At 51.5% G+C, this 23766-nt stretch overlaps 1 protein-coding gene across 2 annotated transcripts; it reads left to right on the forward strand.

Annotated features, from left to right (window-relative positions):
* Positions 1–2919: 2919 nt before the first annotated feature.
* Positions 2920–22903, forward strand: ZNF775 (zinc finger protein 775). 2 transcript variants are annotated; one of them, XM_062192837.1, is made up of 3 exons: positions 2920–3002; positions 19040–19235; positions 20799–22903. In XM_062192837.1, exons 2-3 carry the CDS (start codon positions 19070–19072, stop codon positions 22367–22369), a joined length of 1737 nt encoding a protein of 578 aa, XP_062048821.1. In that variant the 5' UTR covers positions 2920–3002; positions 19040–19069; the 3' UTR covers positions 22370–22903. The 2 variants fall into 2 exon arrangements, 1 of the variants encoding a protein (XP_062048821.1); XR_009865974.1 differs by lacking the exons at positions 2920–3002; positions 19040–19235 and adding an exon at positions 3158–3400 and having other exon boundaries at positions 20799–20887.
* The last annotated feature ends 863 nt before the right edge of the window (positions 22904–23766 follow it).

Genomic DNA, 23766 nt, shown 5'->3' on the forward strand with positions numbered 1-23766 from the left:
AGAATGTTCACTTCTTGGAACCCAGGTCTTGGTTCCTAGCTACTTGACCCATTATGGTAGACCCAGGGCTGCCATGGTCTCCATCACTACCTTGGCCTTCATATTACCGTGGTGGGCATTGAGAGACACTTTCTGAGGAGCAGTGAACATTATAGCCTTCCCTTCGATTTGGACCCTCCCTCCAATGACAGCATAAAGAGTGAGTCTTCAAGTGGAGGCCATTCTGTGCTTCAAAGACAGCTCTCATGTCCCATGTACACTGGATATGTGCAGAGCCACATGGAGTTCAGCCTTCTTTGGAGTCAGGCCAAACTTTTCAGGCTTGTTTCCAGGTGACAAAGTAGGGCATATTTGATTGATCTTTCAGTCCCTCCCTGGCTGGCCCATGGCAGGTCCCTAGGTCTCTGCTGACTGTCCCTGGGTATGTGGCCTTGCACTGGCAGTTTCATACAAATATGACTGCTTCTTTTTGTTAGGCACCAGTGGGCTTTTTCTTGCCTGTCTTAGTAATTTCTGCACAAATCCTGACACTGAGTGTAAGAATATGGTGCATAAGAATAATCATACTTTGTGTGCACGGTAGCTTGCAAAGAGGTTTTCTTAAATGATCTAGTGCAGTTCTTGGTGCGGTAGGTACTCTTAATCTCCTTTCACAGGTGAAAACATTTGCCCATGGTTGCATAACTGGTAATGACCAGAGGCAGATCCAAACCCAGGTCTGTCTGGCTCTTGTCCACTCCCTCATGCTTGTTGGATGCATACTGCTGTGTTTGGTTAAAGTAAGTAATCAGTGTCTACTGTGTGTGATACAGTCATTGCAACCAGAGGGTTCCACAACTAAGGTCCAGTCCCTGCCCCTATAACGGCCTGGGTCTGAGGAGGACGTAGATGGGTATGATGAGTAGGGCTCAGAGCTTGGATGAAGGAAGGCAGCAGCATAAAATGTCTTCGCATGGGGTTAAGTGGCCACTTCAACACCTGTGTAGTTGATTGGCAAATGATCTGTCAGAGTATAGAGCAGAGGACATGGTCCCAGGAAAGCTCCACTCACATCTGTTCTCTGAAGGAACACTGGGCGTCTATGGAAGAGGAATGATTACATACGTGTCAGGGACCACAGGCAGAAGGTGGCGGACAGGTCCTTGGGCATTTGGATCAGAAATTCCCTCCTGACGATCTACAGTCTTTGTTTTCTTCTACAGTTGCAAACATTGTAAATTATCTTTTAAAAATTAAAAACAGTGAAGACGATCTATATTTTAAATATGAAAGTCCTCTCCTCCCCCCCCAAGTTCTCCCTCTGTACACCATGAAGAGTTTGAGGAGTGTTCATTCTTTCTGTGCATTTGCAGATGAACATAGGCACCCCTCCCCCTTTTCTCAATGGATGATCCCAGGTGTGCGTCATGGCACATCTTTCCATCCCTGGAATACACCAGGTCATGGGAATGTCCATCTGGAGGAAGTCTTTCACTCCACAGAGGAGCTAGCAAGCCCAGGGAGTGGAAATGACTTTCCCAGGGTCACACTTTCCAGCCAATGGCAGATCTGGAAACGAGAGTGAATTCCACAAGCCTTTGTGGAGGTTCCCGTAGATACTCCGGAAAATACAGGTGCATGAGAGACCCTAAAAGGATAGTCAAAGGTGTCCTTTGGTAGGGTTTTGTGTGTGTATGGCCAAATAGAACTATAAAAATCCAGCAAAGTAGAGAAGTGGCTAGAAAATTATTAACAATTTTACAGACAGATAAGTCAAAGTCCAGAGTCAGAAAAGCCTCTTTTGCAAAAACTGTACATGAAGTTAGTGCCAAAACAGATAGAGCCTCAGCGGCCCCCAGCTTCTTTTGTGTCATTACAGCTAAACACAGCTGGGCCTAGGGCCAAAGGCTCACTCACTCTGCTGCTGACTGATTAGGTGAAAGAAGGCCCACCTGCTTTGTAGTGAGGTTTTGCAGGAAGTCCCAGAGGGAGGCCCCGCTTCTGTTTGAAGCAAGCTGCCCTGGGGAGAATCTTGCCTGTGGGAGCTGACCTAGCTGTGCCTCATTTGAGGTCGAGGTGTGAGGAATTTCCCTTCCATAAGGGATGTGAGGGAGATAAGAGACTACCCTTTCCTGAAAGCCTCTGGGACCAGATTAGAGCTGAGAGATGATTCACTCTTCCACCCCTGTGAGCTTGAAACTGGACCCGAGAACTTGACCTTCCCAGATTCCCGTTCTTCTGCTAACAAACACCGGGTTGAATGTCATGGTGCCCAAGGTCTCTAGTGGAGACCTTCAAGGGGGTTTGTCTCGCACCGTGGCTGCGGCGGTGTCGGGCGCCTCCTCTGCAGCACACGGGCACGCGCACGCGGCACGTGCACTCCACTGCTGGTTGCACACCAGGTGTGTGTGTGTAGTGCCACAGACTGAACAGTTATCAGGCGGGAAAGAAAAGGACTCCACCAGATAAGACGCGCTCTCGAGGACACGCTCTCGGGGCAGTCCCAGAGGGATTCGCAGCGCCGAGAACAGTGGCTGGCGCGCTCTGGGCTCTCCGGGAGCAGTTGCTGAGCGGACGGCAGAACGTGCGCTCCAAGTAGGCAATGTCAGAACGTGCAGGGAGCGTTCACAGGCTGGGCTCTCAGGTTCTGGAGGAGTCTTGGCAGGCGGGCGCCCCACCACCCCGCCTCCGCCCGGGGCCACGACCTTCGCCCGAAGGCGAACCCTGTAACCGCGCCAGCGCCCCTAAAGCCCGAGGCGGGCGAGGTCAGCCCGTCCGCCTCCTCGCCTATTGGCTCTGGAGAACAAAGGGCCGCCCCGCGGGCTTCTCCGATAGGGCCGGGCGGGTCATCTGAGCGGCACAGCCAATCAGGTGGCGGGGCGGCCCTGGGGACGGCCAGGCCCATCAGCCAATCCGGCGCGCGCTCCCGCCCTGCCTGCCCCCCGACTGGCCAGGGCCGGCGCCCGGTGCCCAAGTCGCCCCCGGGGTGGCAGTTCCCGTTAACCTTAGCCACAAAGTCAAAGGTATTTATTTCCCCGGCCCCCTCCCTCCAAGTCTCTGCTTTTCGGGCTGGGGTGGGGCACGGCGGTGCAAGGGATGGCCCAGCGCCCGGCCCCGCTGCTCCTGCGCCGCCTCCAGTCGGCCCCGGCTGGAGCGGAGAGGTGGGGCAGGGGTCCCTGAGCCCCGCGCGACCCCAGTCCTCCGGGTTCCCAACTTTCCTCAACCCCCACACTGTCCTGGGGGAAGGGACCTGTGCGGGGGATGGGGAGGGCTGCAGGCCAGGGCAGCGAGGTCCAGGAGGGAGGCCGGTGAGGACGCGTGGACGGACGTGGTGATGAGCGGACCGGGTGGCCCATCCCGTTGTTCTGAGTTCCCCGTTTGTGTCCGCCTCTGTGATCCCCACTCTGCAGAGTGATTCATAGTAGGTGCTCAATAACTGTGATTAAATGAGTGGGGATGAGGATCGGGAGTGAAGACCAGTGGGAGGCAGGCGTCACAGAAGTTGCAAGTGTGTGCCTGACAGGGGGTGTTTCCGAAATGCCCATCCCAGGAACCTGGGCGCAGCAGCCGGATGTCAATGAGGTGGGGTGGTGCGCGTCTTTCTCCGTGAAGGTGGGCGGTATGGAGATGCTGCCTCCTTCAGACCTTTGGGCAAGATGGAGCCTGCAGTGGGTCTTGGAATGCCGCAGCCGGGGCTGGGTGTGGTCACAGTGACAGTCCAGACTCCACTGTCAGCAGTGCCTTTTGGGTCCTCATGTTCATCTATAAAATGAGCAGATGGCATCTGTACCCTTTTAGCCTCCAGGGTTCCATGATTCCGTGTTTCTAATCCGCTTTGGACTGAAATTTGTTTAAATGTTCCCACATAGTTGTTCTTATTAATTGTTTAGTGTGTGCAGGGCCTGTATTAGATGCTGAAGAGAGTGTTAAGGAGCACGTAGTCTTGTTGAGACAGATAAAATATTGATGATGATGAGTCCACGGAGCTGTTACTGGGCTGGATGGTTCAAAGGAGAAGAGGAACTGAATGGAGGCGTGTGTATCTAAAAAGGCATCGTGGGCAAAGTGATACCTGATCTGGGCTGGGAAGGGACAGTCTGGCGTTCTGAGACTGGTCAGAGGCACGCAGGCCTGTGAGGGCAGGGCAAGTTCAGGAACCAAATATTGAGAGGATAGAGTGCAGTGGGGAAGTGAGCAGAGGCCAGAGTGTGAATGGCCTTGCTAAGAAATTTGCAACTAAATCTGAAAGTGTGGAGGCTTTTTGTTTTGTTTTGTTTCAGTTAGGACTAATGTGTAATATGATGTTAAGTCATTTTAGCTTTTGCACATGCATGTCACACTTCCGGCTGGTAATGGAGAAAAGTGCAGCATTGTACTGCTAGGTTGCATCCATCCCTTGAACTAGTATCACCATCAAGGTGATCACTGTCAGACTTCAGCTGTACATAAAGTACGTTAAGCAAAGTAGTAACATGTCCAAATTTCAATGTAGAACATTTGCCTTGAGTCTGGGGTGGCAGATTAGAGACAGCAAGATAAGTCATGAAAGTATTGGAGTCAACCACAGGAAAACCAGTGAGGCCTGAATTCAGACACCAGTAAGTCTGGAGATGTTAGAGATGTTAAAAATAGCATTGTTGGGACTTAGCGTCCCCCTCCACCATTGGTTGTGAGGGGGTTTGTGCTCTGAGGTAGAGAAAGGTGTGGAAGTGTTGAGAAGCCTGATAAAGATCCACTTAACCCCCTGAAGAGGCAAGGCATGCCATGCCGAGTGCCAAGTGCAGAGCTTGGTGGAGGTAGACAGGTGGCTGTACCAGTGAGGGTTAATTGAGGAATCCAAGACTTCCCTGGGCTGTGACGGCCTGGCGAAAAGAGCTCCATCCAGGTGTGGGAGCCCTGAGGTCTGTCTTTCAGAAGAGAGTATTCTCTGGATCCCGATTTTTCTTCATCCATCCAAGGGGACACATTCCTTACCTTCCCTGAAATCTTTTGAGTCCAGTAAGGGATGAAACAAATGTTTATGAGTTCAAAGTAAAATGTGACACCTGTTCAAAGGATTGTTGGCAGTTGGTTTTGTTCTCTGCTTTTAGATAATATCATAGGGTCTCCCAGGCTCAGGTAGGCTCCTGAGTGTTAGGCTTGGGACCAAAGAATGTGAGTGCTGCTCTCTGTTCTCACAGGGGGTGGATGAATGTGGGACAGTCCCAGCAAGGGTGTTCGTGTCTGGCAGGTGGAAGCAGAAGTCCTGGAAGAAGGTGCCTCAGGATCTGGGCTGGGGTTGGATTGAGGATCTAAGGGAGGTGGTCAGGTATGACAGGATTAGGCCACTGGCCTGGTGGCATATGGGCAAGATCCCCAGGAAATGCTGGTGGAGGGAAACTGAGGGTGCCAAACCAGGCTGGCTGTGAATGCCAGGGCAACCCTCGAGGTATTGCTCTTCAAACACAGGGAGGGGGAAAGGGGTGATGACGACAGTGGTCTCAGCCCTCTCAGTGACTTTCAGTAGGTCCATGGCCTGCCCTTGCCTCTTGCTCCCCACTTCTGTCACCTGTCCTTGGATTGAGAACCAGAGTGTTTAGGAGACCAAGGTCTGGAGCTGAGGGAGTAGGGAGGTGGGGGCAGGGGGAGGACATAGAAGATGGACAACAATGGGAGCTGGCCTGGAGCTGAGTGAGACTGGGGGGCTGGTGACAGGGAGGGATACCTACTAGTCTGGGTGCCCAAGGGCTGTGAGTGGAGGACTCTACAAGACAGCACCTGGGCAAAAGCTGTGTCAAACTCCAAAAAAGGCCGGGGTGGGGGCGTGGTGGTCCCACTCTGGGGTGTGGCCCCAGAGGATTCTGAAGCTATGGGGTGGGGTACTGAGCTGCAGAGGGGGTGTTGGCACACGGGGCTTGTAAAAGGTGGGCGAGGGTTGTTCTCAGATGATGATAATGGGAGAGAAAAGAGCTGCCTGTTTATAAAGGTTAGAAAGCATGCTATTTTCCCAGACTTGCTTTGTTTGACGCTCACACCAGACTGGGGGTGGGGGCGGGGGTGGGGGAGCAGGTGTTTTTTTCAGCCACCTCCTCCAGACATCCAAAGCGACTCACCAGGGGGGCAAGCAGTGGGATAATGACAGCTGGGCCAAAGTGTGATGGGACCTGATGTGTGGAGGGACTCGGATGAGCTACCTTGCAAAGAGACCCCCACCAGCCTTGGGCAGTGGGCTGCAAGGACAGATGCTACTGAGGAGCCAGCTCTGTGGTGGTTCAGGGTCACCCAAAGCAGGCTGAAGGAGGGGCTGCTGTTGTCCCTTGTGCTGGGCCCCAAGGCCAGGGCCTGGGGGATCACATGCTGCACTGGGCTTGCCAGGCACAGTCTAGTTGTCTTTCCAGGGCTTTCTGTCCTACCCTGCCTCCTCCCCAGCCAGCTGGATTCCCCACTGGCCATGCCACCCCTCCCCCCAGCACAGGGAGGCTTACAGGTGACTCCCTTCTCCGAGCTTTTTGGCCCACTGTGGATGTGTTCCATCTCCCTGAGTTCTGTTCCTTGGAGTAAGGTAGGACAGCCATGGATGTGCAGTGACACTTGTGTCACAGTGGACTAGCACCTCTGGTTTCACAAGCGTGCCCGGTGGTGATTTGTGCTGACGTGATTCGCACTGGCACATTCTGTGGATCTGTAGGTGTATCTGTGAGTCTGACCTTTCGTAACTGGATTTAGATACGAAGATACTTGAAAAGACTCATGGAAAATGGAATAAAAAGATAAGTTTATTGCTGTGCAAAAAATTAAAATCCATGCATATGAGGAGTCTTCAAAAATTCGTGAAAAATGTATATTATGAAAAAAATGCTGTGCATGGATTAAACATTTCTTTACACCAAGATCAGCTTATCTTTCCATATTTCCACAAATGTGTTGATGTAGTCTTATATGAGTGTATCCCGGTGAGTTTGTGTGTGCATTTGCTGTGAACATCAGTTTCTCATATGTCCAAGAGTGTGTATTTAAAATGAAAACATCTGCCTCTGTGAACACAAATCAGTGTCCGGCTGGAGAGCATCATTTTCTGATTTTGAGGGATTTGTTGTAAGCGATGAAGAGCCACCTCTCTAGAGTCCTCCATTAGTTTCATTCATTCATTCATTCATTCGGTATATGTGCTATATTGAGTTGCCTTCTGCATATCCAGCATTGGGCAGAGCCTTGTTGGCATTTCCCTCCTGGGAAAACAGAAAGGATCTCTGCCATTCATTACGGTAGCACTAGCTACACCTGGCTGTTGAGTGCTTAAATGTGGCTGGTACGTTTAAGAAGGGTGTTTAAAAAAAGATATATTTATTTATTTGAAAGAGTTAGAGGAGAGGGAGTGAAAAAGAGAGAGAGATATATATCTTCCACCCACTGGTTCACTTCCCAGATGGCCACAACGGCAAGGACTGGGCCAGGCCAAGGCCAGGAACCTAGAGCTTCTGGGTCTCCCACACGGGTGCAGGGACCCAAGCACTTGGGCCATCTTCCACTGCTTTCCCAGGCCATTAGCAGGGAGCTGGGTTGGAAGTGGAGAAGGCAGGACTCGAACCAGTGTGCATATGGGATGCCAGCATCACAGGTGGCAGCTTTACTTGCTATGCCACAATACCAGCCCCAAAACTGAATTTTTAATTAATTTAAATTTCAGTGACCACATGTGGGTATAGAAGTCCAACTCCTGAATTTGAGAGCATGGCAGTTTAAGGTTGTGGCCATAGATGCTTCCTAGCAAGTCAGTGTGGTCCAGGAGAAAGTGCTCTGGCTGGGACACGCTCACCCTAGGTCAGTGCAGGCCCCAACACTTCTTAGCTATGTGAACTTGATGAATGACATCTGTTAAGTCATGGAGTCCTTAACTGTGGATGACATGGGTGATGCTTGCTAAGTCCTTGGTATACAGTCGGTGCTCAGCAGGTGGTAACACACTTCCTTTCCCTATTGGAGTCTTGGTGGACTACCCCCTCTTTTCATAAGCCAGGTCAATATCAAGGTGTTCAAAGATGCTCCCTCAAATAAGTGAGGCTGTAGGAGATGCATCATGTTTGCCCCAGGGGTGATCTAAGAGTACTTTGGGCACAGGAGTGCAGACCTGGCTGTCCTTGCTGTTCCTCTATGCAAATCCTGTCCTGCCCTGCGGTCTAGTGCCCTGCTCCCGGGGGCTAACCTGAGTGAGTAGGGGTCCTACATGGAAAGCAGAACTGTGTGAGGACACACAAGGGGGCTTCAGAAAGTTCATGAGAGGGGCTGGTGCCGTGGCTCACTTGGTTAACCCTCCTCCTGTGGCGCCAGCATCCCATATGAGCACCAGGTTCTAGTCCCAGTTGCTCCTCTTCCAGTTCAGCTCTCTGCTGTGGCCTGGGAGTGCAGTGGAGGATGGCCCAAGTGCTTGGGTCCCTGCACCCCATGGGAGACCAGGAGGAAGCACCTGGCTTCTGGCTTCAGATCGGCATAGCTCCGGCCATGGCGGCCATTTGGGGGGTGAACCAATGGAAGGAAGACCTTTCTCTCTGTCTCTCTCTCTCACTAACTCTATCTGTCAAATAATAAAAAAAAAAAAAGTTCATGGGAAATAAGGGGTTATGAAAAGACTATGCATAGGTTTCAAAATTTTGCACCAAAGTGAATGTATATTTTTATTTCATTTTCCATGAACTTTTGGAAGCCTCCCTGGTACCCTCCTGGTCAGAGTCTGTGAGGAGAGCATGGGTTGAAGAGGTTGCAACTGAGAAGGCTGTGGCTGCTAGAGAGGGAAGTTAGGGCCCAGGGGGCCTGAGGAAGGGGCCCCTAGGAAGGCAGGGGGTAGTGTGTGTGGTTGAGCAGCTGACAGGCTGCAAAGGGTCTGGTGGTTGAGCCTTTGGCTGGGCTTTAGGGAACTGCCCAGGGCAGTCCTGCTCCTTTGATGAGATGTCATCCACTTCTTACTTCCCTACCTGGGGCCTGAGTCTGTTCCAGGGAGGATATGGGGAGATCCGGTCAGGTCTCTGAGCTGCTGCCGCCCTGGCCTGTGGCCTTGCTGCTCACCCCATCTGCTGTCTGCCCTCCCCCTGCCCCCAAGTCTCTGCTTAAACCAAAGCTCCTTTGTTACCTCCCCTGCCCCCAGGCCTCACCACCTGTCGCAGGCCACAATCCCTTCTTTGTGTGGTGGGGCAGTTGTCATGGCAGCTGGGCTCAGCTGAGGCCTTGCCATCCAGGGGGCTCTTAGCCCAACTGCAGCCTGGGCTCATAACGGGAGGGCTGGGTTCAGAGCCAGCTGGTGGGAAGGGGAGGGTGACCAGGACCTTGTCCCAGGGCTCATCTCCTGCCTGTGTCCTGCTCTCCACAGGACTTGCTGGGCAGTGGAAGGGGAAGGTAATGGGTCCGAGACGGTCCCTGGGTGATAGCCCCTAGTGGCCTTTAGAGGTCCCCGACTCCTGTTTCCTGCCGGGGCATTTTCCTGGGCAGCCTGCTTCCTGGGCATCCCTGCAGTCAGCTGAGTGTTGTGTCAGGGATAAAGAGGGACAAGCCAGGTGAGGGACGGGATGGGAGAGAAGTTTAGGACGGGGAATCTGGTGGCATGGACTACCTGGAGATGGTTCACGTGGAGAGGACTCCTTGGCTTGGCTTTCCCAGGGCTTTGTCTGCGGGATGCCCACTGTGCTATTTTCCCGATCTACCTGAGTACATGGTGGAGATGGGTCCCCAGAGACATGGCCTACCTGTCCCCATTCCTGCCCTCTGTGTCCCCTTCCCTCTGTTACCACTTCTGCTCCTCCATGGAGACTACAGGGCTGCCTTCCCCTGAGCTCGGGGGTGATCCCCGACAGAGGGCCTATGGTGCTGGGGCCTCTAATTGTGTGGTGCAGGTTGAGCCCAGCCCTCTGTTCTTGCCTGGAACTCATAGCCCAGACCCTGACCCCTAGTCTGCATGCCCATCACCAAGCTGGCCTCTGCAGCTGGATATTAAGTCTGGTTGCTGGGTGATTTCTCTGAGGCCTGGAAGGAAGGGGGCAGTGGGTAGAGGAGGAATGCCAGCGCCCCTTGGCCCCCCACATCTCACACTGCTCTCTCCCTGCTGCCCCCACATTTTCTCTGCACCCCAAGCAGGTTAGTGACTGAGCAGCCACGGAGGAGGCTCAACAGGGCCCTGTGGGGGAAACAGAATAAAACACAAGCTCTCTTGCCCATCTGGAGAAGCTGTTCACAAAAGTAGAAAGTAAAGAAAGCAGGTTTTTTCTCCCCTGAGTACACACTGAGACACCAGCACACGAACCTTTCACAGGCAATCCACAGATGGAGAAGCTCACCCTTAGGTAGCTGGAAAGACGTAACCCACTGCATGCATGCTCCCAGGATAAACCGTGAGGGACCTCCAGTGAAAGGACGTGACAGCACCATTTGTCACGCGTACGTCATCCCAAATTCACCTGGTAACTAGGGTGACCATTGGTTATCTTACGGCCCTCGTCCCAGGGAAAGTGAGCGGCTCCTATTTTTATGACAGGAGGCAGGTTTAGGACTCAGAGCCTGGGGAGACTCCTCCCTCCTGCAGAGCTGGGAGATAGGGCGCTGTTTTCCCTGATGTTTACAGTTCAAAGCCATGGCTCCCACTCTGTGAGGAACACAACCCCAGCTTGTAAAGCTGGCAAAAGGCTTACTTGGCTTTTAAAAGGTATATATACATCTCAAAAAAGAGACAGAACTTAGAAGTTTCTTTTATTTAAAAGAGTTACAGAGAGAAGGAGAGACAGAGAGAGAGAGAGAGAAGAAGAAGAAGAGGAAGAAGAAGAAGAAGGAGGAGGAGGAGGAGGAGGAGGAGGGAGGGAGGGAGGGAGGGAGGGAGAGATTTTCCATTTGTTAGTTCTTTCCCCAAATGGCTACAATGGCCAGGGCTGGGCCAGGCTGAAGCCAGGAACCAGGAACTCTATCCAGGTCCCCCACGTGCATGAGGGACCCAAACACTTGGGTCATTTATGCTGTTTTTCCTAGGCCATTAGCAGGGAGCTGGATCAGAAGTGGAGCAGCAGGGACATGAACTAGTGCCCACAGGGAATGCTGACATTGCAGGCGGCAGCTTTACCTGCTATGCCACAATGCCAGCCCCATAATTAAAAGTTTCTAAAGAAAGTGCTCTTTGCATGAGGGAGAATGGTTCCCCCTACCTCTCTTTTTTTGTAGATTCCTGTTACCCAGTCCACAGCATCCTCACCTCTCCTGTCAGGTCTAGATTCCCAATGTGAGTTCCTAGAATGGGCTATGGGAGGGGACCTGGGACAGGAAGAAGGAAGCTTGGGTCTCTGTGAGGCTCTCTGTGGCCAAGAGTAGACTGTGTAGTGAGGGTTACCGAGCTAGGTGCCTGGAAGGGAGCGTGGACTGAAGCCTGGAACAGCCCCTTCTCCGAGGCAGTGTGAAGGATGAATTGCAGGTTGCCAGGGGCCAGCCAGCCACGCTGGGTGCAGGCAGGTGAAATCACATCCCCTGCCTTAGGAGAGACGGCCCTGTAGCACCAGCATGGGTAAAATGAGCCATGAAGCTGCTGCAGGCCCATCCCTGAGCTGCAGCTCAGAGGCAGGCATTGCATTTGTTAAGTGCTCTCTCCCTGCCGGCCAATGTCCTTGGCCCTGGGGATTCAGCAGCGAGCATGAAAATGCCCTGTCCACGTGATGGTGGGGAATAAATAGACAAGTGGAGATCATGTCATGTGGTGGAGAGGCAATGTGAGGTGGTGTCAGGCTTGTGGCTGTATAGGAGGCCACTCTGAGCAGGTGACATTTAAGTAGAAGCAAGGGGGTGAGCCAGGCAGAGATGATGAGGTGGGGGCAGGGAGGGTGGCCAGGGCAAGGCCTGGAGCATCCCAGCAGTGGCATAATCTGTCATCTGCCATGTTCCAGGCCTGAAGGGAGCCAGACAGGAAATAAAATGGTCAGAAAACTAGAGCATTAAAAAAATAAATAAATAAAAGCTAAGCTCCAGCTTAGTACACTAGGGACTGGGCAAGCCCCCCCTGCCTGGCTGTGTAGATGGTGTTGCATGGAGTGGAGTTGAACTTTCACACCCTGGAAGGGTTGTACTGGAACATGGACCTGGACTTTAGAAGGGGGGCTGCTGGGTTTTTGTCCAGTTTTGCCATTCAGGTACCTTTGCTGCTCTGGGCATGGCAGGGGCCCTCTCTGGCCTAGTTTCTTCTTCCTAAAATGGGAATTATGCCTATTTTACCTGCCCAGCAGGTATGCGTGCAATTAAATACCCCTGCACATTTCAGTCAAGGGCATGGATATAAAAGCTTTTTGAAACAGAGGCAGTGTGTTGGATGAGATGGGAGGGGCTCAGATCCTGGGTTTTGTGCTCACCCCATAGGCTGATTCAGTTCCTCCTGTCTCACCCACGGATGGCAGAGCAGGGACCCAGCCCTTGCTGGTGCCTTGGGAGGCCCCCAGGGATGGAGAACCATCTGGCTGGAGACAGCATAGTCAAGAGAGAAGGTAGAGAGGGGGCTTCCTCCTCCTAGGCCTGCCTGCCCTGGCATCCCGGTAGCCAAACAGGATTTGCTGCCATTAGTTCCTCTACCTACCAGGTAGAGGAGCCCGCAGGGGGCCCAGGACTTGGAAGGACTTGTCAGAATGTCAAGGAATGTAACTAAGTCAGAGGCTACAGAGCTTAAAAAAAAAAAAAAAAAAAAAAAAAAAAAAAATGACAAAGCCCAGTCTGTTAACACACACACACACAGTATAGAAACTTAAGTGTTTTCTAAGTGATAGAACAGTGAGTTCAGGGCAGTTCTGTTCATCAAACCTGGAAAACTAGCATGCTGGGTAGGACAGCTGGTTAAAGCAAGCCCCGCTGTGTGTGTGTGGGGGAAGTGTTTTCATTTCTGGCCACTACAGCTTCCTGGGGTCATGGAAGGTCAGGGTCCTTATCAGGGCTGGGTGTGTGATGAAGTACAGCAGTTGGTTTTGGCATCCTTGCCTGTGGTCATGTGCTATTGGCTGAAGCCCCCACCCCAGCATTCCCACACGGGAGCAGTGGCAGCTGCTGGCATCTGTGGGTTGCTCTCACAGCCTTGTAGCAGACTGGTCATCACATGGACAGCAGGCCTAGCTGACCTCGGGGCTCTGCCTCTGTGCCGCATGTGCTTCTTCACTTCCCTTGCCCACCCCAGCGGGGCTTACCACCTAGAAAAATCATGCCTGTGGACCTAAGGCAGAAGAAAACCAGGCAACAGGGTAACAGAAATATGGTGGCAGGCTCACGTGCAAGCTGTCCGGGACTGACCCCTGAATGAGCATGGACTCACCTCTGGCCCTGCTGGTCGTCCCCTGGGGAAGCCAGAGAGGATGTGCAGGTTTCACATTGGAACTCACAGGGCATTCGGTAGGCTGCGAGGGGTGCCGTGGATATTAGGGTAATTGCCGTAAAACTTAGGGCGCATGCTCCAAATGCTGCCCGCAGACCAGCCCTCTCCCCCAGGTAAATAAATACCTATGTGGGATCCTAACTAGCTGTGAGGCAGCTCTGTGAGTAAGAGGCAGAGTCGGGCCCTCTGTCCTTCCTGCTGTAGCTTCTGAGCAGCCCAGTGGTTTTAAGGAAGAGTTTGAAAAACAACCTAGGTACAGCTGAAGCACGGGGGTCCTTTGTTGGCCCCAGGGGGGCCGCCTCCTGGGCTACAGCCCCCTCCTCTCCTTGGCCCCCTGCACAGGGCATGACTCATTTGGGAGGGCTGCAGTTCTCAGATACCTACCTAAGTGCCTTTTAATTTTTATTTCATTGTGCTAAAAATACATAAAGTAAAATTTATCATGTTCAGCGGCATTAAGTACATTCACAGTGTGGTGAGGCCATCACCACCATCTATTTTAGGAAGTTTTCATCACCCCAGGAACTCTGCAGCCATGAAGCAATAATCCCCACTTAGCACCTTTTTTATTTTATCTGAACCATTTCAGACTTAACACAGAGTCCTTGTATGATGACAGAAGAGCATCGCCATGATATCTGGACTCCTTTCCAAGGGAAAACCAGCGGCTGTGTGTCCACACCTGAGCCCTGGGGGCATGTGCCCTGGGACTGCTGGAGTTGAGGCTCAGGCTCCAGGGTCATGTGCTTGGTTTCTGTTCACCTCTCGCCCTTCAGTCTGTCCTGGCCTCCTGGGGCTTGCAGGTTCAGGCTCATCTTTCCAGCAGAGGGCAGCCATCTGATTTTTGCCAGAGCCAAGGCTGACCGGGCGAGACAGTGACTCCTGGGAGGCACTGCTGGTTACCCTGTCACTCCGGAACAGTAGTGCCTTTCTTGTTTGAGTCTATTTTGGATGAATTCCCTGGATGCCACATTGGATACATAGTGCTGTTAATACTTCTGTTGGCCCACATTTCAGAGTAGTTAAGGACACACTCGTAATCAAACTCACTGGGTATTCAAGCCCTGCCAGTCTATAATTTAAATCACCACTTTTGTGTTAAAATTATCACTCTTATTAAAATTTCTTTTTTTAAAAAATATTTATCTTATTTATTTGAAAGGCAGAATTACAGAGAAAGAGAGAGAGAGAGAGGGAGGGAGAAACAGAGAAGTCTTCTATCCGCTGGTTCACTTCCCAATTGGCCACAACGGCTGGGGCTTGGCCAGGCTGAGGTCAGGAGCCAGGAGCTTCATCTGGGTCTCCCACGTGGGTGCAAGGGCCCAAGCACTTAGGCCATCCTCTGCTGCTGTCTCAGGTCCATTAGCAGGGAGCTGGATCAGAAGTGGAGCAGCTGGGATTTGAAATGGCGCCTATATAGGATGCCAGTCCTGGTGGTGGCTTAACCTACTACACCACAGCATCAGCCCCTAAAATAATTTCTTATGACCACGTAGCTGGGGAGTCATTCTGGAGTTGTTTCGGAAGCAAGAGAACTGGCACCTTAAAATTCTATCACATGATCTCCCCACCCCCGTGATGATCACCAACACTATGAAGGGGACTGGAACTCTTTGGCCCTAGAACAAAAGGCTGCTAGATTAGAAATGAGAGTTTTGTTTGTCCTTTATAATTGTAAGGATTTTTAGATTACAAAATGTGAGTGTTTTCACAGAGATTCAAACAACACAGATGCAGCCGGGTTTCCCTTGGATGTCTCCATCCAACCTGTTATTGTGTGCATGCCCTCTGCAGGCAGCCTGCATCTTCAGGTTGACGTGCATTGTACTGAATAATGCACATACAAGGGACTCCCAGGAGCTCATGGAGGGGACCAGCCCCACCTGCGATGCCGGAGTCCCACATCACCTGTTTGAGTCCTTGGTGTTCTGCTTCCAATCCAGCTTCCTGTTAATGTGCCTTGGAAGGCAACAGAAGATGATTCAAGCACTCGGACTCCTGCCTCCCATGTGGGAGACCCAGATGGCATTGTGGGCTCCTGGCTTCAGCCTGGCCCAGCTCCAACCATCATGGCCATTTGGGGAGTAAACCAGTAGGTATAGATCTCTTTCTTTCTTTTTTTGACAGGCAGAGTTAGACAGTGAGAGAGAGAGAGACAGAGAGTAAGGTCTTCCTTCCGTTGGTTCACCCCCTATATGGCTGCCACGGCCAGCGCACTGCGGCCTGTGCGCTGCACCGACCTGAAGCCAGGAGCCAGGTGCTTCTCCTGGTCTCCCATGTGGATGCAGGGCCCAAGCACTTGGGCCATCCTCCACTGTACTCCCGGGCCACAGCAGAGAGCTGGACTGGAAGAGGAGCAACCGGGACAGAGTCGGTGCCCCAACCGGGACTAGAACCCAGAGTACCGGCGCCGCAGGTGGAGGATTAGCTAAGTGAGCTGCTGCGGCACCAGCCAGAGATCTCTTTCTGACTCTCGTTCTCTCTGTGTAACTCTTTCAAATAAATAAATAATTCTTAAAAATTTTGTGGAAAATATATATTATGGAAAAACATGAAATCTATTATATGTGGATTTCAACTTTTTTTAACCAAAATAGACTTATCTTTTAATTGAATTTTCCATGAACATTTTGCAGTACCCTTATATATATACATAGAGACATATAGTTTTATTTATCATAAATTAGATCCAATGATTTTCATCTTGTTTTTTATTTTCTCTTAAAATATTTTAGAAATCTTTTTATATCAGCATTTATTATTTGTTTCCATTCTTTCAAATTACTGCATACTGCTCTATATTATGAAACTGGTGGTAATTTTTGTAAACTATTATTTGTGGGTAATTAGGTTGTTTTCCATTGTTTGCTAATTACATATTTGCTTTGGTAAATATTCTTGGACATTTCTCTTTGCATTCACATGCAAGTACGTTTTCAGATAAACATCTAGAGTGGCTGGAAGGGATGAAGTTTCTAGACATTTATTTATTTTCAAAGATTTGTTTTATTCATTTGGAAGGCAGAGTTTCAGAGAAGGGAAGAGATAGAAAGAGAAAGGCATCTTCCATCTGCTGAGTCACTCCCCAGATGGCCACAGTGGCCAGCGCTGTGCCAGGCCAAAGCCAGGAGCCAGAACTCCGTCTGTGTCTTCCACATGAGTGGCAGGGGCCCAAGCACTTGGGCCATCCACTCCTTTTCCAGTCGCATTGGCCAGGAGCTGGATCAGAAGTCGAATAGCTGGGACTAAAACTTGTGCTAATATGGGATGCCGGTGTCATAGGTGGTAGCTTAAACCCCTGTACCACAATGTAAGCCCCCATTTATAATTTTAATAAGCACCATCAAATTGTCCTGAACCAGATTATGTCCTCAGAGTACCATGTGTGTCCTTGTTTTCCTGTGTAGTTTCTATGCATAATATGATGTGGGAATATTATTGATATTTTTCATTTTTGCTAGTGCAATGGTTGAAAAAATGCTACATTCTTATTTTGCAATTTTCTGATGACTAGTGAGGTTGGGCCACTTTTCATCATAACTGTCAGGATATTTGAATATTAGCTGCTTGTCTGTTATATTTGTACATATTTTCTCCTGGGCCTGTGTTGTTCACTATGTGGCTGCTAACTACGTATGGCTATTTAAATTTAAGTTAAATAAATAAAAAACACACTCAGCTCCTCAGTCACACTGTTCACATTTCAAGAGCTCAGTAGCCATGTGTGGGTGGAGGCTGCTGCACTGGGGAGCTCAGGTGTACATTTCTGTACCTGCCAGAAGCCCTATTGGAAAATGTTGCTCTGAGTTGTCATGGCCATTTGACTTAACAGGTGCTTTACATTTAGTTTTTATGTTTAAGAAAGCTTTAACCACCTGTAGATTCTAAACAGTTACCTGGTCTTTCTAATGCTTTTAATACCTTTGTTTTCCTTATTTAAGCCAGCACTTAAATCCACCTGGAAATGATTTTTATAAAAGGTATGTACTGGGGCCGATATTGTGGTGCCAGCATCCTATGTGAACGCTGGTTTAAGTCTGAGTTCTGGATGTTCCCACTTTTGATCCAGCTCCCTGCTAATGATCTGAGAAGGCAGTGGAAGATGGTTCAAGTGCTTGGACCCTTGCACCTGCATGGGAGACCTAGAAGAAGTTCCTGGCTCCTGGATTCAGGTCCAGACTGATGTGGCCATTTGGGGAGTGAACCAATGGATGGAGGATCTCTCTCTCTCTCCCTCCCTCTCCCTCCCCATCTCCCTCTCCCCCTTTCTCTCTTTCTCCCTCTGTATTTCTGCCTTTCAAATAAATGAATAAATTTTTTAAAATAATGGTATGCACTTGGAATCTAAAATATTTTCCCCTTTCCCCAGATAGTAAACTTGTGAATAGGCCAGTCTTTTGCATTGGCTTGGAATGCCATCTTCTATCATATATCAAAATATTCTTTTCTGTTGGCTTATTTGTTCTAATGATTGCATTTAGCTGTTTTTTGGGGGGTGATGGTGGTAGAGGTAATCTGACTTGTGCCCTCACATAACAGGCTTATGGTGGAGCAACCATTACAACAAAAATGGCATCAGTCAAGGTTTCTCTTTTCCCTTAAATGGACTTTATTTTTAGAGCAGTTTTAGGTTTATAGAAAACTAGCTGAGAATATAGAGTTTCCCCTTACAAGTTTATTATTCACATTTACTATTAGGACATTTCCCAAATTTATGAATGAATACTGACACATTATCAATTACCTAATATCTGTAGTTTATTCTAGGGTTCACTCTTGATGTAGTACATTGTATGGGGTTTTGACAAAAGCTGGATGTGCTGTATCCACCATTAACAGTATCATATTGAATAGTTTATCCCTAAATCCCCATGTGTTGCACCAATTCATCCTTCCCTCCTCCCCCCCCCCCAAACTGGTGTTTTGTTGATTATTTTGCGATTTCCAGAACATCATATAGTTGGGATTACATGCTATGTGGCCTTTTCAGATTGACTTCTTTCACTTAGTGACATTCATTTAGGGGACCTACATGTTTCCTTGTGACTTTGTAACACATTGCCTTCCATCTATTGTCTGGATGTACCATACTTTCTTTATCCATTTATCCTTTGAAGAACATCAAAGCATCAAAGTTGCTTCCAAGTTTTAGCAATTATGAATAATGTGGCTACAAACATCTCTGCACAAATTTTTGTAAGGACATACTTTTTTTTTTAAAGATTTTTTTTATTTATTTGAGAGGTAGAGTTACAGTGAGAGGGAGAGGGAGAGACAGAGAGAAAGGTCTTCTATCCGCTGGTTCACTCCCCAGATGGCCACAACGGCCAGAGCTGTGCAAATCCGAAGCCAGGAGCTAGGAGCTTCTTTCCTGCTCTCCCTCATGAATGCAGGGGCCCAAGCATTTGGGCCATCTTTCACTGCTTTCCCAGGCCACAGGAGAGAGCTGGATCAGAAGAGCAGCCGGGACACAAACTGGTACCCATATGGGATGCCTACACTGCAGGCGGAGGCTTAGTCTACTACACCACAGTGCCAGCCCCAAATGTCTTATCTTTTGCTTTAGTTAAAACATTTATTGTAACCTTGGGTATACAACCTTGGTCAACTTAAGGAACTTTCTTCATATTCCTGATTTTCTAACACCGACTTTCCTTCCTTCCTCCCTTTCTTCCTCCTCTATCCCTCCTCTCCTTACCTTTCTCCCTCCAGAAATTATGTTGACTTTTATCATGGGATTTTATGAAGTTTTCCACTCTTTTTTTAAAAAAAAGATTTATTTTATTTTATTTGAAAGGAAGTTTTACAGAGAGGCAGAGGCAGAGACAGAGACAGAGAAAGATCTTCCATCAGCTGGTTCACTCTCCAAATGGCCTCAACGGTTGGAACTGCACTGATCTGAAGCCAGGTGCCAAGACTCTCTTCTGGGTCTCCCACATGGGTGCAGGGGCCTAAGCCCTTGGGGCATCTTCTACTGCTTTTCCAGGCCACAGCAGAGAGCTGGATCAGAAGTGGAGCAGCCGGGACTAGAACCAGTGCTCATATGGAATGCCAGCCCTGCAACCCTAGCCCACCCCCCAACCCCCCCGCCAAGTACTCACTTTTGAGGCAGGATTTTGGTTTTCTTTTCAGTCACTTTTATTGTTTATTATTTGTGGTTTTGTACCAACTCAAGTCAGTTTTAATTTTTATTTTCTCACATAATTATCTGTTTTATATATATTCATGTGTATTGGTAGAAACCTGGATTGGTATTTTAGTATTTCAGAATCCTTTCAGTATATCTGTATTCCCTTTGTCTGCAGACGATATGATCTGTGTCTGTCTGTATTGACACCTTCTTTCTATTCCTTTTATGCTTATGGTGTCCCTTTATGTTGTCTTTGCAATGTTGACCTCTTGTTTGAGGATGTCTTCTCTTGGCTCTCAACTGTTTCATCACACTTTTTATTGGATATAAACTTTTTAAGGGAATATAACACACATACAGGAAGGTACAAAGGCCACCAGCTCTGTAAATTATTATCAAGTGAGCAAGTCCTGTAACTAGCACCCAGGTCAAGGGACATTGCCAAAAGGTCAGCACCTACGGTCCCCTCCAAATGCATACTGGAACAGGGCGTCATCCTGACCTGAACTTCGGGCTGCCATTCAGCATTGCATCTTCCTTACACGGAGCCATATCACGGGTGTGAACATTCTTCCCCCTCTGTGGCAGATGTTTTCCCTGAGGGCTTCTTGTGTCCCCCAGCTCGGAAACAAAGTGCCTTTGTGGGCCTGGGGCTAGTGTGAAGGGTGGGCTGGGGGCAGTGCGTGTGCACCTCTTGTGAATAAAGTAGATCAGGTTTAACCCAAAGGCAAAGCAACGCCCATCTTGGGTGCTGAGGCCGTTTCTGGCTGACTTTCTTGTACTTGGTTTTGTTGAAGAAAGGTGAGATTGCCAAGCCACTGAGGTCCCAACAGGTGAGGTATTCAGGCACCATGGCTACTGCCCTGGAACAGGGCCCAGCCAATGGAGCAGCTGAGGCAGTGCCCTGGGGTCTGGTCACCCTAACCAATGGGGGACTGGACATACCCTCGCTTGGAAAGCTCTCAGCACCTCCCTCCTTTCAGAAAGGGGAGGGTATGAACTTGGGACATTTTCTCCTAGCCTAGCTTAGATTTTTCATCTTCTCTGCCTCTCCTGGGCCTGGGGGTAGAGAGGGCTGGGCAGCCCATGCTTGGGGAGCCCCATGGGCTTGGCAGTGCAGGCTGTGCACTAATCTTCCCTTTCTCAGATTTTTTCCCTCTCATTCTTCTCGGTTTCACTGTCCATTCTGCTTCCCCTACTCTCTGCTCTTGCCCCGTCATCTTTTTCTTTCCGTCTGCATCCTTCCCTTCTGCAGCCCTCTGCCTCCCTCACCCCTCTGCTCGCCTCTGTCCTGCCAACAGGAGTGACCTCTCCCCATCCTCTCCCCTTGGCCCCTGGCAGATGATGGGCTGGTGATGAAGATGAAGCAAGAGAAGCCCGAGTGGCTGCTGCAGACGCTGGCGCCGCAGGCGGAACTCTCCGAGAAGGACAAGGAAAACATTTTCCACCAGCGTCCGAGCCTCTCGCCATGCCAGACCACGGGGAAGCCTAGAGCCTTGAGGGAGCAGGAGGAGACTGGTGGTCCACGGTGGGCCCCTCCCACTGAGCAGGATGGGGGGCTGGCAGGCCGGGCTCCTGGTGCTGCTCCCGGCCCCCTGACCCCCGCGCTTTCTGCCGGCGAGGGTCACTTTGTGTGCCTGGACTGCGGGAAGAGGTTCAGCTGGTGGTCGTCCCTTAAGATTCACCAGCGCACCCACACCGGGGAGAAGCCCTACCTCTGCGGCAAGTGTGGCAAGAGCTTCAGCCAGAAGCCGAACCTGGCGCGCCATCAGCGGCACCACACCGGCGAGCGGCCCTTCTGCTGCCCCGAGTGCGCCAGGCGCTTCAGCCAGAAGCAGCACTTGCTCAAGCACCAGAAGACCCACTCTCGGCCCGCCATCCACTCGTGCCCCGAGTGCGAGCGCTGCTTCCGCCACCAGGTGGGCCTCCGCATCCACCAGCGCGCGCATGCCCGGGACCGCCAGGGCGCGCGCACCAGTCTGCACGAGCTGCTCCGGGATTCAGCGGCGCGCCGGGCCAGTCGCCTGCGCCCAGGGCCACCGCGGGGACGCCCCGAGTGGGCCTGGCTGGGGCTGTGCCAGGGTTGGTGGGGCCGTCCGGGGACACGGACTGCAGGCCCCGGCCCCTCGGGTCCCGGCGAGCAGCGCCAGTTCATCTGCAACGAGTGCGGCAAGAGCTTCACTTGGTGGTCGTCGCTGAACATCCATCAGCGCATCCACACGGGCGAGCGGCCCTACGCGTGCCCGGAGTGCGGCCGCCGCTTCACCCAGAAGCCCAACCTGACGCGGCACCTGCGCAACCACACGGGCGAGCGGCCGCACCCGTGCCTGCACTGTGGGCGCAGCTTCCGTCAGAAGCAGCACCTGCTGAAGCACCAGCGCACGCACCTGCCGGGCGCCCAGGCCGCGCCGTGTCCCAGCTGCGGGAAGAGCTACCCCAGCCGCGCAGCACTGCGCGCCCACCTGCGTGCTCACTCCGCCGCCGCCGCCGAGCTGCCGTGCCCCGTGCCCGCTGTGACAGGTGCAGAGCCGAGCTGCGAGCCCAAGGCTGAGGATCTCCTGGGCGTGGCCGCGCAGCCGCGCAGTGCTCAGCGGCCCCATGGGGTGGAGGGCGGGCTGTGGGGCCGAGGGGCTGGTGAGCCGCGCCAGTTCATCTGCAACGAGTGTGGCAAGAGCTTCTCATGGTGGTCGGCGCTCACCATCCACCAGCGCATCCACACGGGCGAGCGGCCGTACCCGTGCCCGGAGTGCGGCCGCCGTTTCAGCCAGAAGCCCAACCTGACGAGACACCGGCGCAACCACACGGGCGAGCGGCCGTACCTTTGCACTGCCTGTGGCCGTGGCTTTAGTCAGAAGCAGCACCTACTGAAGCACCAGCGCGTTCACCGCGGAGCCAAGGAGGAGGCTCTGTAGGGCACCTGGTCCTGGGCAGCCCCGTGGTGGTGGTGGGGATATTTACAGGGGTGCGCGTGGGAAGTGAGGATGGCGGGGAATGTTAGGCCCTCGCAGGTGAGACCCCATCAAAAAGTGGTTTCCTTGGGACTCAAGCACTCAGAACTCCAGCACCATCCCAAGGGGTGCCAGGAAAAGATCCCAGGAGGTGCTGAGGGCCAAGGGAGGAGGTAAAAACCAGCGGTCTTCACCCTGGGCCTGGATGTATCCATGATGGGCTAGGGTTGCCCGGCTAGCCTCTTAAGGTGGCTCAGAGTAAGGAAGTTGCTGGCACTCTAGAGGGACTCGTGGATGAAGTGGCCCAAGTGTGGACCAGTGCAGCATCAGCCAGTCACACTTGGCCTGCAGGATGGCCAGGGGGCTGTTCCCTGGGAGAGTCCAAGGAGACTGATTCCAAGAGTGGAAGTGGAGACTGTGGCTAGCAAGGGGCAATGACATCTCCAGCATCAAGGACAGTGCCAGCACTTCATGGCCATTCAATAAAATATTTTTGGAAAGAAATGAACGGTTTGCTGGTCCTTCTCCAACCCTGAGTGCCCCACTGCCCAGGGTGCTGTATCTGGTGGGCCTGACCCTAGGACCACTGTGCGGTGTGATGGTCAGAGACTGGGGCACAGCTGGGCAGAGAGGGGGTGGAACTCAGCTGGGGTCTGGTTGCTGGGAAGGTAGCTGTGAAAGAAAAAGCCAAATGTGCTGCTCCGGCCCAGTGGGCCCAGCCTGTAGGGGGCTGGCTTGACTGACTGGGATCCCCATCAGCCTTTGTGTTGCAGAAGAGAAAAATGAAAGATTGACTATTGCACTGGGTCTCATCCTTTCTGAGCCTCCACCCTTGCTGAAGCCTGGGTCTGTCTGTGCTTTAGGTGACCTCTTGACTGTGGGACGAAGGCAGGGAGCTTTGACCGGAGCACAGTAATTCCCCAGTGTCGGCTCGTGCCAGGTGGAGTGTGTGTCTGTGGTGGAGGCACTGTTCTTTCCTCCCGTCCCCAGTAAATTTAGCATCTCTTCCCACATACCCTCTTGGCTTCTAGTCCTCTACAGGTCATCCCTTGTGCCCTTCCGGCAGGGTTGGCTGAAGCCTTGATGCTGACCAAAGAAACAAGGGCTCTTGCCCAGGCTGTAACCTTAAATGGTATCTTCCTAAAAGAGGCGGGGATTGTAGAGGGTGGGAGTGTGCATTGGGGTGCTAGGATTGGATAGCTGTAAGGTGGCAATAAGAAAGTAGCAGCAAGAAGGTGGGACTCCAGCATAGCCCTGGGGAAGGAAGAATGGCTCCTTTTCACCTCCCAGTGACCCAGATCCTTCTCTGAGTGCGAAGTGCTTCCTCCTTAGGGAGCCTGCAGTCAGCCTGGCTTCTGCTC

Source organism: Lepus europaeus, chromosome 5 (genome assembly GCF_033115175.1).
Source record: "Lepus europaeus isolate LE1 chromosome 5, mLepTim1.pri, whole genome shotgun sequence".
NCBI lineage: Eukaryota > Metazoa > Chordata > Mammalia > Lagomorpha > Leporidae > Lepus > Lepus europaeus.

What these genes read in the sequence shown, in the direction of transcription:
- ZNF775 (XM_062192837.1), top strand. Translation starts at nt 19,070, where the DNA reads ATGAAGTTTTCCACTCTTTTTTTAAAAAAAAGATTTATTTTATTTTAT. An exon ending in CTGCACTGATCTGAAGCCAG is followed by an intron (nt 19,236 to 20,798) that starts GTGCCAAGACTC and finishes GGCCCCTGGCAG; the next exon opens with ATGATGGGCTGGTGATGAAG.